We start from the raw sequence: 19,832 nt of genomic DNA, 5'->3' as shown, positions 1-19,832 counted from the left end.
TAAAACCTATTTTCACTTCGATTTACGTTTTTCGCAATATATATTACATTAAATATTTGTTAGATTCAATATATTCCTTTCTCTATATTTTGCGGTCGTATTCTTACATTATACAATTTCTTTTTAAAATAAAAGGTCCCTAAATGCTAGAAGTAACTGGATACTTCATATTAATGTTTAGCTATATACTGTAATAGGAATTCTAGTTGTCAGCAAGCAAATTTTGTAATGCGTAGATTATTGATCGATGCGGCCATTAAAGTATGTAGGTGGTATATGATGGATTTTAGAGTTAGGATAACTTTACAATTGTCTTTTTTATTTCAGAAATGGCCAATAATAACATTAATTAAATAAATTTGTATTCTATTTTGTATAATCATTAAGTTTTTCGCAATGTAAATTATAATGGCTAAGTACTTCAAGGAATTCCTGTTTTCATAATCCCTATAATATTTCATAAACTACTTACTCAGAACCCTTATTTTTGTCCGGAGGAAACGCTCGAAACCGGATTGGCTCTTAAATACGCAAAAGAGACGATTATTACAAAAATGATACTTTTATAACATCAAGCCCCAAACTGTAATGGCGACTGAGCTTTTCGTCGTTGAGACTACGCCTCAACTAGGGATTGGAATAGCTTTGATGAAAACCGTCAAAACTGTTCTTAAAATCGGTAATTAAGAAAGCCTATATTTTTAATATTTTAGTTTGACATTAAAATATATGCCGATTTCCCAATTTCTTGGAATATTCTCCCCAAAATTTATTAAACTTTGAAGGATTGAATAGATTCTCTTCGTTTGACATTAAAGATTCAATAATTTCCGAAGTCTACAAACTGCTAATCAAACGTTAAAGGAACGTTATAAAAGAAACATTGGCTGGAATTCACAAAGTAGTAATTAGTTGAAAATACACCTTGCATTTCATTTTTAAATTAATATTTGACATGTATTTTATGTACTTGTAGTTTTGAGAAAATTGTTTTAAGAAAATTGAATCGAAAATCGTCCGATTGCTGGGCAGAGGAAATCTCACAAGGAAAAAATAAATTTAAATTAGAAAAGTAGCTCAAAGATTTTCTTTAATAATTCTGCCGATTAAGTTACCTCTCAAAAAATTTAGCACCCAATCGTTGCATCCAGTTAGGAGCTACAATGCCTCAAAAAGGGGAAAAGAACGAGAAAAAGCACTTTAAACTTATAACATTTCGTTAAGCACTGAAGTTAAAAATACAATATAATTTTATAAATATAATTTTAGTACGGTTGTATACAATTTAATACATTGAACTTGGAGATTACATGAAATAGGAAGTTATTAAATAGGTTCTCTTTTAATTATTAGGAATATTTAGTAATGCGGGATTATTACACATTTTGAAAAAATAAAATACGAACGTTCCTTTCAATAGACTATCGATAATGTATTAGGCTCCCTAGTGATGACCCCACAGCCATAGACCATAGGGGTAATCGCACACTATTGACGATCATATGCACAAAATTTACTTAATTATTATTGTCAATGGCTAGATTAGAAAATAGGTAAAATATTGATAATTTCTATTTAATTAATATCTATGTAATTGTCTTATTGGATCTGTTTTTTCCGATCGGCCTTGTTCGCTCCAGTAGGTAGAGCAATTTATATAAAAACTATTATAAGTTTGTAAATGCCTCATAGGCCTATATACGATATAAAAAAATCATTTCAATAAGAATAAAAGAAATTATGACTCTAATATTACGCTAATTATATTATAGATTTATTGTCAGTAAACATAATTGTCTATGCGTTAATTCTTGGCATTGTTATAAGTATTATATTTTATCTTAGGTCGATATTATAGATAATTAAATTTTGATAAAATGAGTGGGAATCAATAGACAAAATCTTAAATATGCTTAGGTATAAAGCTTCAATTACAGAATTATATTTAGTATATTTGCTGAGTTATTGTAGAACATACGAAGTATTCAGATAAGTGTATATTGTTAGGTAGAATTTTATCTCTGGCATTATAGGTTACGGTTTAATGTGCAGTCTATGGTGTGTACACATAGACAAGGAGAACCATCTCTATATATATCCAATCTTTCTATATATCCAAAGGTGTCTATCGAAAGTTGTTAAATTAGGGGGCGTTAGTGTAGCAAGTGGACAAATAAAAAGTGTCAAGAATTTTTACGAAAATTATATTTACGAAATTATTTTGGCCTATATAAATATTTGAAGTTCTGGCAATTACTCTACTCGCCTTAAATATTAATATTTTCAATTCAGCGCTATTCACTCTGCGATTGCAAATTTAATTTCGCACCCTTTTGCTACACTAGCGCCATTTCTAAGGGTTATTTACTTTTGGTTGGATTTTTTTCAAACTTAGAAGATATAATATATCTAGATATATAAAAGCGAAATCATTGCAAAACCTATGGAATGGAAGCTATAGCCGTGAATTTTGCACAGTAACTCATTTTATGAGGTAGGCACCTACGAAGAAATATATTTTTGTTATTTCACCCAAGGGGTTAAAAGATTGTTTGAGAGTCCAAAAATTTTGTAATAAACTCTATAAAATGTTCTATTTCGTTTTTTGGTAAAAAATTAAATACATCTATTACAACAAGAATCAACCTTTAAAGTAGTATAATAGAGGTTGAAAGTTCTTTTGTCAATCCGCCAATTTTTTGTAGAAATAAGCAATTGTATCTTATGAGAAGTATACTTGAAAGGATTTTCTTTAAAGTTAGAAATAAAGAGTAATGGTGAATTTTCCACAAGAAGACTTTACTAATTTAGGTACACAGTAAGGAAAAAGTCAATAATGTTCTGTCATTAAATTTCTTGAAGGCACATAGTTTCAGTTATGCGTATGTCATGTTCACTTGTAAACGCCGGCAAAGCAGCGTTTATTGCTAGTCTTCTAGTAGTAGTAGAAGAAGTGCTGCTAGACACATTGTATAGGAAAATACAATTATATTGCATGTTTGTTTATATTTCGGAGTGTAGTATTTAAAATTCAGTGTGTATATTTACTTACTCTGGATTGTATTAGGTGACAAAATGAAAAAGAAAGGTACGGCAGGGTGTTTAAGTTAATAAAAAACCTGTGAAAAACAATTGATACACAATAAAACACAGAAATTTTGAATGTTTTATTATCTACAATAAAAAAATCGCAAAAAAAAACATACTTAATACAACGCTTAATCTGCCTGAGGGACTATATCAAAAGTAATAATAAAAGTCCAAAAAAGTTTACACTTCCATTAGAAACGTTTTTTATGACTAAAAGCAGATAAATAAATCAAACGAAAATGTTGAGACGCATATGACGCAACGCAGTTGAAAATGAGCAGACTAAAGATTCTCGCGTTTCATTTTTAATGTAATATAATTTTTGGATGAACAATAATGCACCAATTTGTATGTCGTATACTCGAATACTTTTCGCTTAAATTATTATCTACTTTTTAGCCCGTTATAAAAACAGAGTCAATAGAGAAATCTTTTCTTGAATAATTAATTCATTAAAAAATACAATACCTAGCTGAAAATTAGCTGCAAAATGACCGATAATACTATTATGGGCTTGTTAAAAGAAATAGCGATATTTAAAGAAGTCATTTTCTCACAAAGCAAATATAAATTAAGGTGAAAATTCCAATGACCAAAGCGATCATTAAAAGCATTGTACAATACAGTACGACATTATTGGACGCGCGATTCACTCGATAATTTATGACGTTTGGGGGTTCCAATCCAGGACGCGGTTCTCGGTTTTCAGCAACTGCTTCAGCGGGGATTGGTTCCTCAGGTAAATTTCGAAGTTGATCTGACAGCATTTCAGGATTTCTGGAATAATTATACACATATTTGTAAATTTTATGTTGACGAGGTATAAATAAAAAATAATGCGATTAGCGTAGCTAATGAACATGTAGTCCAACTAATGGTAAGTGGTCACTATATCATGGGCACCTATAACTAAAACCATACTTGTTCTACCTGAAGTCTATCATGAGTCCTGACTATTAATATGGTTGTCTCATATTAATTATGCAAGGCTGCCGGCATTGACACCCTTCCATCTGAATGCTAGGATTGCTTAGAAATATAGGGAGAGGCGAGGGCCGATGTATGCGCGTTCATCGTGGTGATGTATTTGTAAGAAATTAATATCGCTCGTATGGCCAAGTGGTCTCTAGCGCCCTAGTGCTTCGTTTCTTCGGACGCAGGTGGACAACCCAAAATGGGATTTTGAAAACAAAAAAAGGTTACTTGGAAATACATCCCCAAGAAAGTCCCTAAGTTTCTACAGCTACTATACCGTGATATAACACGACACTATAATGTTTATGTTATAAGTCGAATAAAATTATATATATATATATATATATATATAAGTAGCATATGCCAAGTTCTGTATTTTATGCTTTTATTATTTTCATTTGTAATTCTCGACTGTTCTTCGATACAATTAATGTAACACATAAATAATTATTGACCCCATAAAATAAAATGTGGAAGAATAGATCTACTTTTTTTATTTCAATATTATTACTCACACCAAGTATCCCATTGTTCAGGCGAACAGTGATCTCTTGCGAATTATTTTCCAAAGATCACGAAGGGCTCGGCGGAACAAATCCTCTCTTCACGAATATCTCGATTTATATTGTTTTACAATGCGGCTCCAGTCGGGGCGTGTCCTGAATATGCTTTTGTGATAAGGTTTTACAGTATCGTCCAAACCAACATGAAACAGCTGAAACAAAACTGTATGTTAACGTCGCTTCTAACACATTTTTTATACGTTTTTGTCGATCTAGATTGTGGTTACTTTTATACGTGACTAAGAAAATACACTACTTAAACCGTCTGTTGCTGACAATCTGGTTACAAGCGTTACCGTACTACCTGCGCTACCATACTACTCGATGTCATAGGGTACCTAAGATTTATCGAGCATGCGCATTATAGCTCCCAAAATTCGTCATCAAATCATTTCTAAAACCCCTTACACACTAACCGTTCCTCTTCCTACTAAGGAAGCGAGGCTACGAACGTCCGACATAAATAGCATTTACGTCAAACTTTATGCGGAATATATGATATTATGCAAACACATAGTTGATGTATGAGAAATTGCAATAAAAAGAGGTATTAACAAGGGGTAAGGTAAGGTAAAGGTAAGTAAAAAGAAGTATTAAAATTGTCTATACTCTTTACGCTATTACACCGTAACGATATTTCTTAGTGTGGTATCGATGGTGCCGTGAAATCACAAAGACTTGTTTAAAAATATTTGAAATAACATACAAGCATAATTTAGTCATTATAAGTTAATATAGAAAACTATAGGAAATATTATTCGTAGCGTTCGTAGCACGTGGCACTCGTAGCACATATAATGTGTAGCAATTATTCGCAGCAAACGTTGGTAAAGCCGAGTAGGTTGGTGCGTCAGACGCGTTATCCGCGTGTATGTATGTAATCGGTATATTTATACTTGGTTCGTATGTATGTTGTGCATCAATATATGACTTCACGAATTAGTCGAATTATGATGAAGGATTCTTATTTGATTAGTTTTTGGTACAAATTTAGTCATGTTTTGCATGATTATCCCTGTTCAGCATATACATTGTATTGTATTTTTCATAGCATAACAAATTGGCCAAAATATCAAATTAGCATACATTTCTTCAATTTTGCTACTTGATCATGTGTTAAAAATTTGGTGTATTAAAAGTTACCAAATTATTATTTAAAGAACCTGTGTGAGCTTCGAGAATACGTATAATATTATTAGTAATCGGTTTTAGTATGAAGGTGAAACAGTGAATACTTTTTTTAATATAAATCGAATGGTAGTAAATTTCGTAAACTTTTGATTTAATGTGAGTTATGGTCAGAGCATACTGATACATTCGAGATGCATGACCAAAGACAACGCCCGAAGGGCGAAGCCCGACGGAAAATGTGAGAATTTGCACTAGCGCGATAGATTCAATCAAAAGTTTTAATTAAAAAACGCTGACTCGTTTTTACCGAAATGTTTGTGTAACTCAACAAGTAGTTATTTCACTCGTAGCACCGCCCGGTCACTGCAAAGCGCGTAACGAATCACTGTTAACACACAGTTGTTTAACAGCCTAAAACACTTCACAATATCGTAACATCCTTTAAAATTATATTTAACTTTCACTCACTCCTATTTCTAAATGGATATTGGTATTTCCGACTAGCCGCAAAGCATTCTCTGCTTCGTTTGCAATGATTGAAATACTGAGTTTGTTCTGCGCACGCAACCGCCCTGTTCCAGCCCTATCCGTAAACTTAAAATGTATACGATGAATAGTGAAAGGTGGAGAGTGCTGGAAAAAATATAGATTGCAACTATCGCTTTTAGGAGAAGCAGATCTGATTATAAAATAGCATTATACCCTGTTTCCCCACTATAGGCGAATCGTAACAAACAATAAAATAATATGTATACTATTAATCAAATATATAATAAGGTATATGAATTTAGTTGTATTTTAAAAATGCTTCGCGATGAAATTTTAAATTTAGATGGCAAATCTTTTTAGTCGAATAGTGCAATCTTTTTCGCACTATCAAAGTTTGGCCGGCGAACAGCGAGTATACGAGAATATTAAGTGATTTGATAATAAATAGGATAAATGTGCGTTCAACTCGCTTGGAGAGTGTTTCGTACAAATTTAACACTGTAAATGAAAAGTATGTTATATGAAAATTGTATGTGATATCTGATTTACTAACTGAAAATGTACTGATAATACATCCACAATAGGGACGACCTTGACCCATCCTTTAAATGCAGTTTAATGGATGAAATCTATTTTACATCAAAGTTATATTAAAAAAGGTGTCGCTAGCAGGTTGGCTAAAACTTACCAGACAAAAACAATTTCAAAATTAAAAAAAAAACTATTGTAATTGTATGGTAATGTCTAAAGACACAATGTATTCGTATTACAACCTTGTATTTCATTTACAATGCATGTATGTTAGTTCGAGATATCATGCTAGACAAATTTGACCTACTTCCAAATATCAAAACTAAGCTGAAATTTTGTAAGCATAGCATGTCGTAGATGACGTGAAAATGCAATATTGTTGTAATAGGAGTTGGTCTGTTGATGGAGGTGGAGTTGAAAGGTGAAAGTGGATATTTATAGCAAATTCCGAAACAACAATATGGATAGGCAAAAATGCTGAAAAGAGTTACGAGACCGAGTTGAAAAATTATAACTGCATTATTACTAGCCAGGATTCTGAGGAGTTAATTATGAAAAAAAAAAATCTTGTTTTATTCCATTATCAGATATTTAAAAAGCAAATCTGGGAAATAATGATAAATTATTAACTAAGAGAAAAGGCTCATTTTAACAACACATTTTTCTATATGTCATAATAAAAAATAGGTAGGTATTTTTAGGGATTTACCGTTTTCTTTAAACCCAACATATTTCTTATAGATTTTCGTATAATATTTAAGTAAAGTCATCACATCTGAAATGGCGCCACTTATTAGACAATTAGACATGTTGATCTAAAATGTAAACAATGTCCACGATGTAAATAATCGCAATAATAATAGGAATATTTTTCATTTCAAATATATTAAAATTTCGATTTCGATTTTAATTTTTTCTTTTTTTTTATAATATAGGAGTAGCCGACAAGCATGCAGTCCACCTGATGGTAAGTGGCTCCTGCCGCCCATGGACATCTGTAATCAACCCCAGATAGGATAGATATTCCTACCTGAGGTCGGCCACAGATGCGCCGCTACCCCTAAGGACTAAGCTGGAACGCCTCGGAAAAGTATGTCTCCCTTACCACACCCTCCAAAACGGAACATAGCAGCGCGTAACACTGCTGTTATTAGGCAGAAATAGGTGCGGCGGTGGTGCCACCGGAGTCGAATCACAAAGGGTTCTACCACCTTCAAACCAAGCGACTCATTGACCATTGAGGAACATTGCCGAGATCTTGCGATCTAACAAGTCATTCACCCACTACACAGCGTTATTTTTCTGGCTTTAAATAGCAGATTTTCGGGTTGTAACAATGTTGCTGGGATTAAACTAGTCCTGTGTACGGGTCTCCCAGCAACAACTGACTCCCCTATTTTCCCCTGCTCCTGACGGGGAATCGTTGTTAAAATTGTTTTTTTTTTTTTTAATATGTGTTTTTATAACATTTTTATAGTTTAAAGATGGTAGAATACTTTATGGCTTGACTCTGGAGACCGTCTGATCTTTTTCTGCCTAATGTTAGCACTAATAAGCGCCGTCGTGTGCCACTTTAAAGGGTGGTAAAGGAGAACTTATCCGAAACAATACTTTCCTGAGACGTTCTAACTTTGTCCGTAACTTACCTCAGATAGGATTCTAATCTTATTTGGGGTCAATTATAGATGTCCGTAGGCTACATGCTCATTTGTTAATTCAGTATTATAAAAAAAATGTCTAGAGCTAACTTGTCGTATAGTTTAAATGAGCGTGAGTCTAGACTAAAGAGGTAGCAACTCAATTGGTATAGACTTCAATGAGATCCCTGTCCTATGTGGGTTTCGTAGAAGAGTCACTGGGTCAAATTAAAACAAACATTTTAAGGTATATGATGTAGTAATTATATCTTTAGCTGTCTGCCTGGGCGGTGACTGGTTCGTCCCACCATTCGTTAATACTTGAGCTGAGACTTTATTTTTATTGCTTAAAAGTATCAGAAATAATATTTTATTTTGATATTATTCACTTAATTTTTTCAATATAAACGTACAAAAGCTAATTTAATAAACCGGCAAGTGTTTTATTAGCGGCACCGCGGAGCATATTTTAGGGCTGCTGGGAGTCTAGACGTATTGATTTGAACAGGGGTGCAATGTTTATACACACTTGTGTGCGTATACGTCTGGCTCACTGACGAAGCATGTGTAGTGATGTTCAAATTATAACATAACTTATCGATTATCGATGCAATTAAATTTACAATAAATAAAAATCCTAAAACTATCAACAATTCATCAATATGAGACTGGTTCGTCACAAAACAGACAAACTGTCGACCACTCACAATAAGTATAATTCTGATATCTGCTACGTTCTATATATATATATTAAACATCATAATAATAGTAAATGTGCTATTATTTGCTGTCTAATGTATAAATCTGTTGTCTGTAAGGCGTTGGTCTTTACTTTTCTTACTATAACAAAGTACATCAGTAACGCTTATATATTGCTCATGGAATTATTGCAATAAACATCTTCAGTGTCCACCCTTTCTGAAACTCAATTGGTTTCTACAGGATGAATGTAACGGAGATTAAGTAGATTGCTACATCAAGTGTACTTTGTTAATTTGTTTTCTCCGCTTGTGGTTCTCTTTCTTTTTATTGTGTTACATTCTTCGAGTTGTTTGTTTCTCAAATAGCTAAATAAATAAACCCTACCATACGAATAAAGCTACAGGAATAATTTAAATGTAATTATTCTGACTTCGTCTGTAGAGAAGAAGCAATTAACGTGGAAATTTGTTTTTTAATTAAAAAATCTCTTAAATATAAATTGAAATGTTGGCATTTACTCAGGGTCAATACTGAGAACTATTGATAATATGTAGGGTGTGTGGTATCATGGTCGGATCCTTTCATGATGTTTAGTATAATTTATAAATTATATTATAAAATGTTTATAAAACGCATAATTTGATACTGAATTATTGACAACTTTATTTTTCTTTTTATATAATAATTCTTATAGATTTTTTTTTACCTTTATCGGTTATGGGTTATATATATGTACATATATCAAGATTTTCCGAAAGGAGATGTTTCAAAATTGTATGGGACTTGGACTATAACTTGTTGTACATTTAAGGGTAACAAGGAAATTAACCCCTTAAACTTTTTCAAACTTCTTTTTCGAAAATGATTTGTACATGTTGTGCACAATATTTATTTTAAAAGTGTTTGACGTTTCATAAACACTGCATTATCATTATCACGTGATATCTGACTGTTATTCGATAGTTTAAGAGCGTTTGTCCACCGCCGCCGTAACCGGACCGTCACCGAGAATGAGATGACGGCTCCGAAGTAACAGTACATACATTTACTATAGCCGCGTGTCCACCCCACGTTCGTGACCATAGCACCGTCATCCCGGCCGCCGATATTTCGGGTAGATCGGCGTGACCGCTAGACCGGCACCCGAGATTTTGATGGGTCGGTGTGTCGTTATTATAATCTATTTGTTATTTTTAAGGTTACGTTACGTTACGTATATAAATAGTAATTTTATTTATTTTTATTTTTTGATAGCTGGATCGCGGCGATTTCGGTCGTGTTGGGCAAACTATCTCCGTTACGTCATATTAAAGTCGGCCCGAAATAATCTCGGTCTCGGCGACGGTCCGGTGTGGGCCACGGTGGACATTCACCCTGTAGGTGTTCTATGCATAGATATAAGATGTCAAAGATGCACAACGTCAGGTTAAACGCATTACCAAAATTGATATGCGTATGTGTGCGTAATAGCACAGTAGAAGGATCTATACAGTATTTTAACTCGGCGCTTTCCTTGAATTAGAGCGCTGAGCAAGGTCACGCGTTAGGGCTGCCCGCCTACAATATTTTAATTACATCTGCATACTTGATTTTCTTTTTAGTATTTTTATAGTAAATATTGTATTTTTATTTAAACAATATGGTACAATACAATTTATGGTATGTTTTTTAAATTGTATTTATTACGTAATAAAAATCTATTCTTATAATTGGGTACTTGACAGTTATAACATTAAAACACGAAATATGTTCGATATGATAGCTTATAAGTAAACATAAATTATGAAATATTTAGTTTAATTTTTAATACATTCTAAGTATTTAGAAAGAAAATTAATTTTTAAAAATAAATTTTCATGTTTTTTTCATCTGTAAATTTTCATCTGTAGTTACATTAGTGTCTGTAGTTAAATGTTTCACCGTTTAGCAAGTGATAATTAATTTCTAATACGCACATAACTTTTGAAAAAATCAGAGGTGCGTGCCTGGGATTTGAACCTCGGACCCCTCGATCGAGAGGCCAGGTTTCTTAACCACTAGGCTATCACTGCCTTTTGCCATATAAAAGACTAACATTAGAATATCTGTATTAAATAAAAATATTTTTTTCCGAATTTCTGTAAAATCAAGGTAATTGTTATTTAATCTTTTATTATTTCGTAAATTACAATGTCGTATTTATGGTAACTTTGAATATGATATGCAAATATGAAATTGCATATAATGCGATGTCTAATCATTACCTATATTTCTATTATTATTCATACAACCTGTACAGTACGCGACCATTTTATAAGTTAGATCTAATTATTTACAGTTTTATGAATAACTATTTACAGATTACTTCACTTAAAACAATTTAAAAAAAAAACATAAATACGACGCGTGTGTTGTGCAAGCCCTTCATTTATCAACAGTTTCGAGTGGTATTTTGCGCGGGAATAATAAAAGTTGTAATTTGGTAATATAATATAAATAAATAGTTTTATTCTATTAATTCAGAAGAGGGATAGCCTCAAATAACAAACACTAATCCACATCTCTACTGTATCATATGTATTTTTTTTAAATATCAAATTGTATTAATTTAAACTAATATAATTTGATATTAAAAAATATTTGTTTTTAAATATCAAATTATATTAATTTAAAGTAATCTAATTTAGACTTTATCACTCATACGTTAAGGAACAATCATCGTAACGGTATAGCAACGTTACTACGTTGCTATACCGTAAATAATAAAGGCAATAAATAATAAAGTAAAGTAATAAAGGCAAATCTAACACCACACGTAAGTCAAAATTCATCAAGCCATTTAGGCTACATAATTACAAATCTTTAAATAATTAGTGGCGTCTAGACCAATGGCATATAGTAAGAACTCCGCCTAAACGTATTAAAGAAACATATGACAAGCAATCACATAATGTATACTAGTTATAGAGTACATAATCTATAATCCGAACCTCAGTTATACAGATTCGCAATTATTTGGATTGCCAAACGTGAATAAGTAACTTTGTAATAACCGCAGATCAGCTATATTATGTGTCATATGTGCATTTAAATTCCAGAAAGCAGCCAAATCGCAACGGGAAAGTTACTAAACAAACCAAAAACCCGATTTCTTCCAAATATAGCTTATCTTATCCCTGCAATTTAGATGAATCCAACGACACATCATATGTCAAAATTAGTAAAGTTGTTTAAGTTTGACAAAGAATGAAAAATACATACGTACAAAGATACCGTCGAAAAACATTACCTTCCTCAATCGGATCAAATAGCTTTTCTTCATAAACGCAATTATCCAAATTTTCGATATTCCGAATGACGTATGGCAACAAATAGTTCGATTTATCAAGTTTCTACGGGAGTAGTATTATGGCTAATTTTGATAATGATTCCTAATTTAAATATTATGTCCTACTTTGGTGTGTAGTGAAAATACACAGTCAAAACAAACAATAAAACTCGATACAGCCCAAAAGTTAGTCTTATAGTGATGCTATTGATTAAAATATACACAATGGCAAAATTATTTATAAATACGTCCAAAATAAAATATTAACATAATTATTGCTTTAGACAAAATACTCATTACTCACTTTCAAATGGTATTTAAAAGTATGAAACGTTCATAGCGATGTCAATTTTTTACAACTGTGAGGGTAGTGTATTGACATTCGTACAGTGTAAAAATCGGCTACTTTGGACACGGAAAAGCGTGACTAAAATGCGGGTTTAGGTCACAGAGTGCTATAATAGTACATGCGCACAATAGGGTTTTGCGCACGCGAAGCGTGCGTAAAACGTCCATTTACGCACGCCGTGATATAAAATATATTGCTTACAAAACCGTCACATCACCCGCTCGTCACTGTGGCACATTCACGACTGTTCGTGTACCAAGTGAGTACCGACCTCGAGGCGCTTGCGTTTCGTGTGTTTGTATGAACATAAAATACTGAATAGATATTTGTACCGTGGTAATAGTGTTGTTACTTTCATACTATTTATAGGTTTACATCCAGTATTAATTTGATGAGCCTGGCAACGTAGCTTTCGTTTCAAAATGATTACACAAATTAATAAAAAACTATATTTTTTATAGAAGATCATTTATTAATATTACGAAACAAGTATTATGAAATATAAATTACTACGACAACTCCTGGTGGACAACTTCATTTTCCTCAAAATGTTTGTTACATATTACCGATGAGTTAATAGGAGTCCATTCTGGCCTATTTTTATTATTATTATGGTATCCTTGAAAAAGTATAGGTGAAACAAATATTATTCGAGTTATAATAACATTAAAATCCAGAATATGTAAATTCCGTTACAATACGTCAACAATGTTTACTTTTATACTATGTTTGTAATGCATGAAATGATCTTTATTATTTTATTATGGACACATTGTCGATAAAATATGACGTCACCATTTTGTAAAACCCTAGCGTAAATAAATAATTTAATTCTCGTATATATTTTGGTAGTTTTACATGTAGCTATGAAATATATGTATTTATAGAATTTTAGCAATAAATAAATTAATAAATTAATATAAAATTGTAAGAACTATGTATGAAACCAATTAATATGAAATTTGAGCAAATATTGCTTAAAACCCTCGGATAGAAAAATCGTATTTACCTGTGAAACGTATACTTCTGTGGATTATTTTTCCTTATAACGGTACACTTGACAATAGAGCAATACACCATTGTAACAAAAATTCAGCAATATATTAATGCTAGTAATTATTTTGGTAAAATATTAAAACGCGCCGTAGTCGGGAGAGCTTAAGGCCGCTTATTCGAAGAGAAATTGACATGCCATGACTTTTCTTGGCATCTTTGTCTCTTTAGTAGAATGTCTATATGGGTTGACATATGTCTTTCTCATGCTTTGTTGGTCTTTAGCGTAGCGAAAAAAATCTAAGTCTATGGTTCTATGACATGACATGACAATTGATCAATTGACAAAATCGATGCCATGTTTTTCGTTTCGTTCTGAAATAATCGCACTTACCTGTTAACAATGTTAAAGATTTTTTTATTGACATTCTCAGACAAAACATTTTTTATTATAAAGCTATACATTTATGGTGGTATTCTGCAAAACCTTTCTCACGGTACTCGTGAACGTATACTCGTAGATGGTTAAATAAAATATTAACCATTTACTTATACGTAAACGATTACCGTCGTACCCGTTTGATTCGATTTTTGAACGTATACAATCTAAGTCATTCAAGACGCCACCATGTTGGTGTAGTACGTATATTATTATGGTTATATTTCAAAACTATTTTATTGTTGTGCGCAGCGATCTAGACAAAAAATAGCAAATTATTATTTTTCCTGAAATTAAGATATATTTCTCCTTTTTCTGGCAAATGTACAAGTTATTTCGCTTGATGGATTGTGCAGCCACTAGCTGCTCAGTTATAAATTATAAAAAAACCGACTTACGTACTTGTAATTTTCCAAGAGTTTGAACAAGACCTAGTGCAATTATCTAGTGTGTCCTACAAAACATATTAATTATAATAAAATATTCAATACGGTTGGTTATTGGATCACTGATGCGATATTTTACGTTGTTACACGTTTTATTATTCCTCATAATTATTTTATTAGAGTTATAGTCCAAAATGAAACATCCTCTTTCTTATAAAGTATGTTTTGGAATTCAGCTTAAATATGACATTGATTGTTCTTAGGGAAATGTGTTTCCACCGCGTGCACGGTCGCAACGCCAGGCTGAGCCGTACGCGCCTCACCGCCTCCCGCACCGCCGTCTACTCGGAGTTCAACGATGCGGTGCTGTTCAGCTCGCGGCCGCTCCGCGAGTGTGACATGTTCGAGCTGCGGATTGACGCGATGGTCGACTGCTGGATCGGTAGCCTGGAAATAGGTAAACATGGTAGTTTCCAGCTACAGCATATGTCATCGCAATACTTATCTAATCTAATCTTGTACGATCTGTAGAATACATTGTGTCTCTAACTTCTGCGTTCTTTTTTCCGTCTCCGGCGGTGGTTTATTTAGCCCATCTCTGTCACCTTTTTCAGGTGTAACGGCTTTACGGCCGGAGGATCTCGAAGCGAACGGAAGCATTGGCTCGTTGGCGGGAACCGCGACCGATCTCAATTACGACACGTATATTCTTAGCGGAGCTGCCATGATGAAGGATGGCGAGTGCGTGAAGAGCGGGTATCCACTGGACTTGGACACGATCACAGTGGGCAGTCGAGTCGGTGAGCAATTTTTGGTACAGTAAAGTACATCCAAATTTTAACACTCTGAAGAACTAAGTCACAGTTACATTTATTTTTCTGAAATAAGGGGTCAGATATCGTTACGGCAGATGTTACGATAGATTGTTTGATAACCGTCTTGATAAAACCTCATATTTTAAAATATACTCTTAAAGGCCCATATGTCCTTAATAAGGCCATATATATACAAAAAAACGTATTTTATTATTTCACACTATAATTATAATGTTAATTATTGTTAATCCTTGAACACGAATGCTTATAAAACAATAGGTACAATAACCTCTTATTCTATAAGCTTTCATTATGAGCAGAGTATCTAACGATGGAATTTCAATAAATAAAGGTTAATATTTAAAAAAATGCGTAGTCATGTTGATGACCACATGGATATATTGACGTTATAAGCCTTAAGAGGAATTTCCGAACATTATAAAACAGGAATTTCAAAATGTTAAGAATTAGTATTTTAAGTTATTATATCAAGCAGCAGTATACATAACACCTTCACATTCTCTCTCGTGAGTCGCGATCGTGACTCTAGGACTTCGGAACCACATTTTGGGTTACCTATCCGTATTTTGATATCAGATTTGTGTTTCTACGTAATAGATTCATGTAAAACGGCCCTTTCGATCGATTTGGGATTTATTGTCAGTTGTCCATTACTACAGACCATGCCTACAGGGACAAGTCACCAACTTCAAGGCCCATTTACGTCAGTTGTCTGTTCCTGACATTAATAAAGTCTGACGTCGCGAAATCTTATGTTTGTCCACGTAATTGACTACTCACGTTATAATGAATTCGTAGCTCTCTTTTCGCAAAGATGTATTAGTCGGTACTTTACCGAGGCTATATGCCGAGCGATCTGGCATTAGGTGGAACTTTTTGATCGAGATTTCCCTGACAGGCACGGTGAGTCACCCACACCACCCACAACACGTACATTCTTAGAGGCCATGATGAGGAATGGTGAATGTGTATGGACTGGGTACTCCTAGGATTTGAGCACGTTCAAAGTGGGAAGTCGTGTCGGTGAGTAGTAAGATTGTGAATAGATGTTGTGTTTTTTGATCAGTTAGGATAATCGGGGGATCCGCGTAGTATTTAGTATACGCTATCCATTAGGGTATCGGACATGAACATGACACGTAACGCATTAGGGAATCCGAAATGGATGCATTTAAGCATACTGTTAAGATTGACAGAGGGAAGATCACGTAGGAATGTGAGCGCTCTCTGAGCTGGCTCTGCGTCTCTGCCCTAATCTGTACCTTAGCGATGGTTGAGAACTGTCAGGTCTGTCCTTTTCTAGCAAGGTTACTAAATAATTATATGTGATTATTAGATCTCAAATCCTTCGGACATTTGAAAATAATGTTTTTACCAGAATTTTGCGAATTACTGTAATGATATTGTTGCAGCTTATCAGAATTAAATTTGCTTTTTCAGGTATGATGTGGCATGCTGACCGAAGCCTGCATTACTACCTGGACGGTATGGACATGGGCAAGGCGTGGTACGTGCCCCACCTCAATATTTACGCAGTGGTCGACTTGTATGGACAGTGCACTCAGGTTGGTAACGACTGTACCTTTTTATATTTTTTATCTGGTTCCAGTTTGTTAAATATTCAATACGGTTGGTTATTGGATCACTGATGCGATATTTTACGTTGTTACACGTTTTATTATTCCTCATAATTATTTAATTATTTTATTAGAGTTGTTGAGATTATACATATTATTATTATAACAGGTACAGATGTAATAGATCATAATAAGTGATAGATTTGAACTGAATCTACAAATTAATATGCACTATTTTATTCTATTACCATTGAATGTTTATAGCGTTCCGGTTACTTATTTTAATAATACTACAAAAAATATAATTGTAATAAACTTTTAAAATTACGGGAACGTTTGAAAATTTAACAGATTATTTTTATCGTAACGTAACGTTCACATCACTTACATTTTATGGAGATCGAATTAAAAACGAATGCAAGTGCACAAACAAATGCTTCCCTTCCATAGATATAGATAATGACGAGCATTGTAACGTGATCTATTGCTTTGATTGTGGGAGTACGCGCTGCACCGCGTACCCTGGGGTCGTCGCTCCTTATCGATCCACCCCCATTCCATTCACGAGTCTGTGAATACTATGTAGGACATACACATACACAAATTTTATATGAATACATAATTCGTGTACGCACACGTTCGTAACGCACATGGTACAATAAATCAGAAGGCCTGGCACGTATATTGCGGCGAATAAACAAGATTTTTATTTAATTGATGGATTAACTACCCTGGCGAACTAGTGCAAGAATCCCATAAAATTGATCTCGTTTTTAAAATTCATTGATTTTTAAATTTATATAAATATATATAACTGTTATATTTTTTACGAAAATATGTTAGTCTAGTTATATTCCATCTCGGTCGTTATAACGATTTTATCATAAGCTTTTAAAGTTTTAACAGAAAACGTGTTACGAAAATCGGTCCATTAATTTCAGCGTGATACTCGATAAAAAACATGATTCATCTATCACGTTGAAGTAATTTTGTTTATTTTATGGCAATTTTACATTATTACTGCAATATTTACAAACTCTTGCATCATCTAACTGCACGATTCAAATATATTCATTTATAAGTATCGTAACCAGAGTACTTAAATCCGGTAAACCACACCGTATCCACATGTGAATCCAGCTTAAACTCTGCGGCCCGTAATGTCAACGTCTGCCACCTTGAACCGGTGGCGCTAGTTGACATCGTTTATACTCGATGAAAAGTTTCAACAATTGGAATCACGTATTTATACAAAATATTACACACTTTCTTTAAGATTTATATTGTTAGTTTTTATTAATTTAAACGTGATTTTACCAAACACTTAAATATTAAAATACGTAGCAAAGCAATATGCGTTTAGGGGAGGCTTTGTGCGTGCATTATTGAGCTTGTGTAGAAGTGGCTGGCGCCATTCCGTCACTACTCCGTAGTGAATGATTCTCGCCGCTCGTTGCGTAGCTCCGGTAAAACATTCACCGGTATTAGGATTGAGAGTTATTTTAAATAATGATTACGAGTGGAGTGCTTAAGTTGCCGGTTGAATTAGTGAAGTGGGTTAATTCTGAAACCATTTAAACTCTTTAACAATATGTTATTGTTAGTGTATTTTTTGTTATTTTTCTATATCTTTTTGAAAAAAGACAAAAAAGCTAAATTAGCATTTTATCAGGCCATTTTGGCTACAATAGTACATTATAAACATGTGCGTTATATGTTCCACATATACGGTACAAATGAACGTTTATTGGTACCTAATTGTAGAAATATAATGAATGTAAGTAATTGTATAAATATGTCTAATGTATCAACTTTCACAAATATATGTAATGTAAGTAACTGTACAATGTAACTCATAAATCACTTAGGTTTTTTTTAACCGACAATGTTTGTGTTTTTTAATGAGAGTAAATGTATTGGGAGTAGATGGATTTTTGTGTCATATAAGATAGATATCGAATATTTAAGTCAGTGTGTTAGGTGCTAGTGCTAGGCCGTCCATCGATGGGAGTAGGGCAATCGGCGGAGTCGACGGCTGTGCGGGGGCCAACGCTGCAACTAGTGCCGAGGTAAGGTTTTCTCTATAATAAAAGTGAAGACATTATGAAAGCTTTTTTATATTTTAACCTAGTGAAAAGGGCCGGCTACCTGATGAAAAGTATTCAGTGTGGCCTATAGACTTTTGCTGTTGCAATTGCCTATAGCAACGCCGGCTTAAAATAAAATCTCTTTTTTTCTGGAAGAGCCCTATGTCAGAGCGCCGAAAATAGCTGTGGTGGAAGGTCAATCATGTCGAAGCAGAAAATAAAAGAGTATTTCAAAAAGTATTTATTTCGATAAAACGTTATGTAATTGAAATTAATTATTATTATCAACTTGTGCGTAATAAAAAATAATTTTATTGTGTTAGTTAAGGAATGTATCGTGAGAAAACATATGACAGAGTACTCCACAAAACTCTCAGGCCACCCAGCATTGGGAAACAAAGGACTTACTGTTTATGTGTATTTCTTTTCTTTTATATTATAACTATGTTCTATCTCCTTTTTAAGTTCGAACTTCATTGGAACAGTGAAATTAATTACGATAATTTAGTCGAGGAAAAATACAGTGATACTTTTTTTACCAATAATTTAATTGTAGTTATAAGTAGTTTGCAATGAGTTATTGAACAATAGTAATTTGTGTTTACGAACTAAATATAAAACAATGCTGCTTGATGAATGAACGTAAAAATACTATAATAGTGCGAACTATAAATAGTAGTAAAGTAACCTCCAGTGAACTGCCGGTCAACGAACCTTGCGTCACCCCGCGCCCCCGCGCT

At 33.4% G+C, this 19,832-nt stretch overlaps 1 protein-coding gene and 1 long non-coding RNA gene across 12 annotated transcripts in view; one reads left to right on the top strand and one right to left on the bottom strand.

Annotated features, from left to right (window-relative positions):
• Positions 1-19,832, top strand: part of Neurl4 (neuralized E3 ubiquitin protein ligase 4) — a 251,324-nt gene that overhangs the window by 206,609 nt on the left and 24,883 nt on the right. For all 10 annotated transcript variants that reach the window (XM_073074332.1, XM_073074336.1, XM_073074331.1 and 7 more), the window contains 3 exons: positions 14,856-15,049; positions 15,207-15,392; positions 16,869-16,993. In XM_073074332.1, the coding sequence (XP_072930433.1) occupies positions 14,856-15,049; positions 15,207-15,392; positions 16,869-16,993 (505 nt within the window). The remainder of the gene's footprint in view (positions 1-14,855; positions 15,050-15,206; positions 15,393-16,868; positions 16,994-19,832) is intronic.
• LOC140743223 (uncharacterized) lies at positions 3,276-14,860 on the bottom strand. 2 transcript variants are annotated; one of them, XR_012102419.1, is made up of 3 exons: positions 13,784-14,860; positions 4,581-4,780; positions 3,276-3,867 (listed from the first exon to the last, which is right to left on the bottom strand). It is a non-coding gene; the product is annotated as an uncharacterized LOC140743223 (long non-coding RNA). The 2 variants fall into 2 exon arrangements; XR_012102418.1 differs by lacking the exon at positions 13,784-14,860 and adding an exon at positions 6,067-6,295.

The sequence above is a fragment of the Epargyreus clarus genome, unplaced genomic scaffold (assembly GCF_041222505.1).
Source record: "Epargyreus clarus isolate Ecla_fem2 unplaced genomic scaffold, WU_Ecla_fem_2.2 ptg000007l, whole genome shotgun sequence".
NCBI lineage: Eukaryota > Metazoa > Arthropoda > Insecta > Lepidoptera > Hesperiidae > Epargyreus > Epargyreus clarus.
Note: the sequence above shows the minus strand (reverse complement) of the source record. Positions and strands in the feature narration are given on the sequence as shown.